This window comes from Petromyzon marinus, chromosome 50 (assembly GCF_048934315.1).
Source record: "Petromyzon marinus isolate PM22_M1 ecotype Great Lakes invasive population chromosome 50, UKy_Petmar_22M1.pri1.0, whole genome shotgun sequence".
Taxonomy (NCBI): Eukaryota; Metazoa; Chordata; class Hyperoartia; order Petromyzontiformes; family Petromyzontidae; genus Petromyzon; species Petromyzon marinus.
This window is the reverse complement of record NC_133716.1, coordinates 3,878,202-3,885,077: the sequence shown is the minus strand read 5'-3', so window position 1 is coordinate 3,885,077 and position 6,876 is coordinate 3,878,202. Positions and strand designations below refer to the sequence as shown.

Sequence of the window (6,876 nt, the reverse complement as noted above, 5' to 3'; positions counted from 1 at the left end):
GAATCAGCTGGTAACATCGCAGGATCGTGAGAAGTGGGGCGATTGCCTTGGGAGGCCTTCATACAGCAGTGGATTGACCATGGCTGATGATGGAACTACATTCACGCTCACTGCAGTATAGACTACACTCGCTACAGTACGTATTGCTTCATAGAGTACGCTTACTACAGTATAGCACTTACTACAATATAGAGTACACTCCCTGCAGGAGTCGACTTTTAACAGTATAGTTTACACTCACTGCAGTTAGACTCACTAGAATAGAGAGCACACTACAAACAAGTGCGGTCCCGTACTGTGAATAAGGGCCATTGCCCGAAACGCCGCCAATTATATATAAACAAATCGGTGTAAGGCCATACAAAAAAACAAAGATCCCCCGTACAGCCTGAACAGACTGTGTGGGCAATTTCTGTTAGCGAGCACCTATGAAGGCTGGCACAGCACACGATTAGGCGGGTGGCCAACACCACACCCGGCCGCCTTTGTATCCCCAGTGGCGATGTTTACACACCACACCAGGTACTCATTTGAGGCCGAGTCGACCTAGCGGAGGCCCAAGGACCGCTTCAGATAATCGTCACTGGTTGTTTCCCGTGAGCGAGAATCGAACTCGGGTAGCCGGGTTCATAGCGCAGCGCGCTAACCGCTACACTACCGCTCCCCTCCAAACACACACACACAGAGACACACACACAGACACACACACAGAAACACACACACAGAGACGCACACACAGACACACAGAAACACACAGAGACACACAGATACACACACACACAGACAGACACAGAGACACACACAGAGACACACACACAGAGACGCACACAGAGAGACACACACACAGACACACACACAGACACACACACAGAGACACACACACACAAAGACACACAGAGAGACACACAGAGAGACACACACAGATACACACACAGAGACACACAGAGACACACACACAGACGCACACAGAGACACACACACAGAGACACACACACAGACATACACAGAGACACGCAGACACACGCACACACAGAGACAAAACAAAGACACACACACACAGAGACACACAGAAAGGCGTTACAGCAGACACCGGCGGAGCGTGTTAAGAGGCTGTCGCGTGCTTGTGCGCCAGGTAGGGGGAGGCTGCTGAGTTTGCTCTGCCCAATAAGAGAGAAGTGGCGTGGCCTCGTGGAGGAGGATGGAGGAGGAGTTACTGTGACTCCCAGGCTGTCGCAGTCAGAGGTTTTGTGTGTGTGTGGAGGTGTGATTGTGTGTGCGGTGGGGGGACCAAGAGTGTAGGAACTTAGCGCTACGGACACAGACGACCCGAGTTCGACTCCCGCTCGCTCACGGCCACCGCGACCACCAGTGACGATTTATCTGAAGCGGTGCCGGGATTCTCCTAGGTCGACTCAGCCCTCAAATGAGTACCCGGCGCGGTGTGTAAACATCGCCACTGCGGATACGAAGACAGCCCGGACGTGCCGCTGGCCACCCCAACCCTTTGTGTGCCGTGCTGGGTTTTTATTTTTGTACAGGTGCTCGCCAACAGCACTTGCCACGAAAGTCTGTCAAGGCTATCCGGGGGACCTTTATCGGTTGTGTGTGCGCTGAGCTGGTGGGGGGGGGGCGTCAAGTGGAGGCGGCGGTGGCGGCGGCTGTCGATTTGGAGTTCTCGAAACTTTGATCGTCAACTTCCGAACTCCTGCCACGCGTGGTCTCTCTCTCTCTGCCTCATCATCATCCTGGCCACGGCCACCGACCTCGACGAGGATTGTGCTACGGAGCACGAAAGCTCCTAATTCGGCAGTAACGACTAAGAGGGACTTTGTAGTAACAAGACGAATGTGCGTGTGTGTGCTTAGGGAGGTAGTGCAGTGTGGCTCGAGTTGACGGTGTGAGTGTATTTGTTTTAACAGGGTGGGGGGGGGGTATTTATACTGACGGGAAAACCCGTGTCTTTTTATTTATATATATCGTGTGCTGTGCATAGAACCTGGGCCAGAGATTTAAATCAGGGCTCTCAGTTGACACGCATACACACACAGCGCACCATGATCATCATCATCGCATAGGTACATACAGCACAGCTCACAGGCAAAGCGCACCCGGGTAGCCTACGTAGTGCTGTCGGGGCAAAGTGCTGTTAGCGAGCACCTATCACAACACACGGGAGACGTCACAACACACGGGAGACGTCACAACACACGGGAGACGTCACAACACACAGGGGACGTCACACACACACGCTCCCGCGAGAGGCTCTATCCAAGAGTGGGAGACCCATCTCTAAAGAAGACAGCACCAGTCACCATCCTCAACCATGAAGAAGAGGAAATTCAGATTCCAGGTGACATTCGACTTGGACGAGTTGACGTGCGTGCCCTTCGTGAACGGAGTCCTCTTCTGCAAGCTCCGTCTCTCCGACGGAGGCAGTTTCACGGCGCAGTCCAGCAGGTGAGCCGGTGTCTGTGTGTGGTGGTGGTTGTGGTCGGGGGAGTGGTGGTGGTGGTTGTGGTCGGGGGAGTGATGGTGGTTGTGGTCGGGGGAGTGGTGGTGGTTGTGGTCGGGGGAGTGGTGGTTGTGGTCGGGGGAGTGATGGTGGTGGTTGTGGTCGGGGGAGTGATGGTGGTTGTGGTCGGGGAAGTGGTGGTGGTGGTTGTGGTCGGGGGAGTGGTGGTGGTGGTGGTTGTGGTCGGGGGAGTGGTGGTGGTTGTGGTCGGGGGAGTGGTGGTGGTTGTGGTCGGGGGAGTGGTGGTGGTGGTTGTGGTCGGGGGAGTGGTGGTGGTTGTGGTTGGGGGAGCGGTGGCGTAGCTGCGCTACCAACCTGGCGACCCGAGTTCGATCCCCGCTCACGGCCAACGCTGGTGACGATTATCTGAACCGGTCGTGGGCCTCCCCTAGGTCGACTCAGCCTCAAATTAGTGGCTGGTGGAATGTGTAGACATCACCACGAGGGAGACAAAGGCGGCCGGGCGTGGTGTTGGCCACCCACCCCGTCGTGTGCCGTGCCGGCCTTCATAGGTGCTCGCTTACAGCACCTGCCCCAACAGTATGTTAAGGCTACATGGGGAATCTTTGTCTTGTGGAGGGGTGGCGCAGCGGTTAGCGCACTTCGCTACGAACCCGGCTACCCGAGTTCGACTCTTGCGCATGGTCACAAACTTGTCCCGGGCCTCCGTCAAAGTCGCCTCGACCTCACGCGGGTGCCTGGGACCTCACGCGGGTGCCTGGGACCTCACGCGGGTGCCTGGGACCTCACGCGGGTCCCTGGGACCTCACGCGGGTCCCTGGGACCTCACGCGGGTGCCTGGGACCTCACGCGGGTGCCTGGGACCTCACGCGGGTGCCTGGGACCTCACGCGGGTGCCTGGGACCTCACGCGGGTGCCTGGGACCTCACGCGGGTGCCTGGGACCTCACGCGGGTGCCTGGGACCTCACGCGGGTGCCTGGGACCTCACGCGGGTGCCTGGGACCTCACGTGGGTGCCTGGGGCGGTGTGTAAACATAACAACCGGCGAGTCAAAGGCGGCCAGGCGTGGTGTTGGCCACCCGTGTCCAGTTCCGGCCTTCATAGTAAGCGGCACCCAGGTATGCATTGCCGCCACCCATCCTAGGGCTGTCCAGGCTGAACTCGGCTTAGCTCACCAGCTGTGTCGAGACAGGGCGCAGTGCTGTGCGAATGTAGAGGGACTGCAAATGGATTTCACGAGGCATTATTATATCCAGCGCTGTATATAATAGGCGACTTTTCGGGCAGTCACCCTTCTGCATAGGACACACTTCATGTATTTATGAAGGAAGGGCCATTGCCCGAAACGTCGCCTATTGTATGTTTTTTTCTACATCGAGCTTGCAACTGTGATTCGCAACTACGATTTAATAATCGTGCATGGGCAATCGTCTAATTTGCAACTGCGATTTTTTTTAAACTGTCGCTGTTATTTTTTGTTGTTCTCCAAAACAATTGGATGAGTTTGTTGCGCCGTGGAGTTCACGCGCGAGCGAGTTAACAACATGTGGTCGAGGTCACGAATTGAGTGTTTCATGGGTCGACCCGTGTCATTTCCTCTCAACATTTCCACCGTCGAGGCCCCCCCCCCCCCAGCTTTGGGCTGGAGAGTCACGCACCAGATATTGGGTTCATCCACCGCCTCGTATCGCGTGCCCCCATCTAACCCCTTACCCGTGTCGCTTCTCTTATCGCTGTCTCTCCACCGTGCGCACGGGTTCAGTTGACTCATGCGAATGTGGGATTCGCAAGGCTGATGTTATCGGCCCATCCATTTCGATGTCACAACCGTGACAATCATGAAACATCACACAAACTCATCACCACCACCACCAGTGCTGCCAACAACATCTCAACTTCATCCCTTTGATGATGCGCGAGAGTTAGCTGAGCATGTCCCGTGACTTTCGGGAAACACGCCACGACCCGCAACCCCCTCGTGTTTCCCACGGTACAACTCTTCGCATCGATCCCTGCCGGTCGTGGTCCGCTAAAACAGGTGACGTTTCGGGCAAGGGGCCTTCGTCAAAGTACCCAATTATAGAGGCCAGGGCGACGGTGTTACAAGAGTTGGATACTTCATTTTACACCACGGGGTCTCATATACAAATTACGGGTTTCCTTTCGATTTAAAGCTTTCGTGACTGCAGGGATTCATCTTCTCGGTTCTTTCGGTAAAGTCACGTAGAATGGGGATAAAATAATAAAAATAAAAAATAAAAATTCTCACGACGTTTCGGAGGCAACACAAGCTTCCGTCTTCAGGTGGGACAGTCACAGCAAGGTCTCTGATCAAGTGTTACAGGTTTCCCTCGCTTTATTCGTTTCGCGGCTATGCGGATAACCCATTTCTACCCAACATCACTTGCGGTTTGAATTCACTCAGATGCGGCTATGCGGTCGGACGTGGGACATTGCTTGCGTACTGTGTGTACTGTGTGTGTACTGTGTGTGTACTGTATGTACTGTGTATTTACTGTGTATGTACTGTGTGTGTACTGTTTGTACTGTGTGTGTACTGTGTGTGTACTGTATGTACTGTGTATGTACTGTGTATGTGCTGTGTATGTACTGTGTGTGCACTGTGTGTACTGTGTGTGTACTGTGTATGTACTGTGTGTGTATTGTGTGTGTACTGTGTATGTACTGTGTGTGTACTGTGTGTGTACTGTGTGTACTGTGTGTGTACTGTATGTACTGTGTATGTACTGTGTGTGTACTGTGTGTGTACTGTGTGTACTGTGTATGTACTGTGTGTACTGTGTATGTACTGTGTGTAGTGTGTGTACTGTGTGTTTACTGTGTGTGTACTGCGTATGTACTGTGTGTACTGTGTGTGTACTGTGTGTGTAGTGTGTGTACTGTGTGTGTACTGTGTGTGTACTGTGTATGTACTGTGTGTGTACTGTGTATGTACTGTGTGTACTGTATATTTACTGTGTGTGTACTGTGTGTGTACTGTGTGTGTACTGTATGTGTACTGTGTGTACTGTGTGTGTACTGTGTGTACTGTGTGTACTGTGTGTGTACTGTGCGTACCGTGTTTACTGTGTGTGTACTGTGTATGTACTGTGTGTGTACTGTGTGTGTACTGTCTGTGTACTGTATGTGTACTGTGCGTACCGTGTGTGTACTGTGTATGTACCGTGTGTGTACTGTGTATGTACTGTGTGTGTACTGTGTGGGTACTGTGTGGGTACTGTGTATGTATTGAGTGTGTACTGTGTGTGTACTGTGTGTGTACTGTGTATTTACTGTGTGTGTACTGTGTGTGTACTGTGTATGTACTGTGTGTGTACTGTGTATGTACTGTGTGTGTACTGTGTGTACTGTGTGTGTCCTGTGCGTACCGTGTGTGTACTGTGTGTGTATTGTGTATGTACTGTGTGTGTACTGTGTGTACTCTGTGTGTGTACTGTATGTGTACTGTGTGTACTGTGTGTGTACTGTGTATGTACTGTGTCTACTGTGTGTGTACTGTGTATGTACTGTGTCTGTACTGTGTGTACTCTGTGTGTACTGTATGTGTACTGTGTATGTACTGTGTGTACTCTGTGTGTACTGTATGTGTACTGTGTGTACTGTGTGTGTACTGTGTATGTACTGTGTGTACTGTGTGTGTACTGTGTATGTACTGTGTGTGTACTGTGTGTACTCTGTGTGTACTGTATGTGTACTGTGCATACCGTGTGTGTACTGTGTATGTACTGTGTGTGTACTGTGTATGTACTGTGCGTACCGTGTGTGTACTGTGTGGGTACTGTGTGTACTGTGTATGTACTGTGTGTGTTCTGTGTGTGTACTGTGCGTACCGTGTGTGTACCGTGTGTGTACTGTGTGCGTACTGTGTGTGTACTGTGTGTGTACTGTGCGCAACGTGTGTGTAGTGTGTGTACTGTGCGCAACGTGTGTGTACTGTGCGTACCATGTGTATACTGTGTGTGTACTGTGCGTACCGTGTGTGTACTGTGTGTACTCTGTATGTACTGCGTGTGTACTGGTTGCGTACTGTGCGTACCGTGTGTGTACTGTGCGTACCGTGTGTGTACTGTGCGTACTGTGTGTGTACTGTGTGCGTTTTCTGTATGTAGTATGTGTACTGTCTGCGTACTGTGTGTGTACTGTGTGCGTACTGTGCATACCGTGTGTGTACTGTGTGTGTACTGTGTGTACTGTGTCTTTACTGTGTATGTATTGTGTGTGTACTGTGTATGTACTGGGTGTGTACTGTGTATTTACTGTGTGTGTATTGTGTGTACTGTGTATGTACTGTCTGTGTACTGTGTGTGTACTGTGTGTACTGTGTGTGTACTGTGTATGTACTGTGTGTGTACTGTGTGTACTCTGTGTGTACTGTATGTGT

General features: G+C 52.0%; 1 protein-coding gene across 2 annotated transcripts in view; it reads left to right on the top strand.

Moving 5' to 3' along the window:
• Window positions 1-1,129: 1,129 nt before the first annotated feature.
• EEIG1 (estrogen-induced osteoclastogenesis regulator 1) overlaps window positions 1,130-6,876 on the top strand; it is a 44,475-nt gene continuing 38,728 nt past the window's right edge. The window contains exon 1 of one of the 2 annotated variants that reach the window (XM_032972978.2): window positions 1,130-2,457. In XM_032972978.2, coding sequence (XP_032828869.1) covers window positions 2,324-2,457 — 134 coding nt within the window. In that variant the 5' untranslated portion in view covers window positions 1,130-2,323. The remainder of the gene's footprint in view (window positions 2,458-6,876) is intronic. The other variant, XM_032972976.2, reaches the window with a different exon arrangement.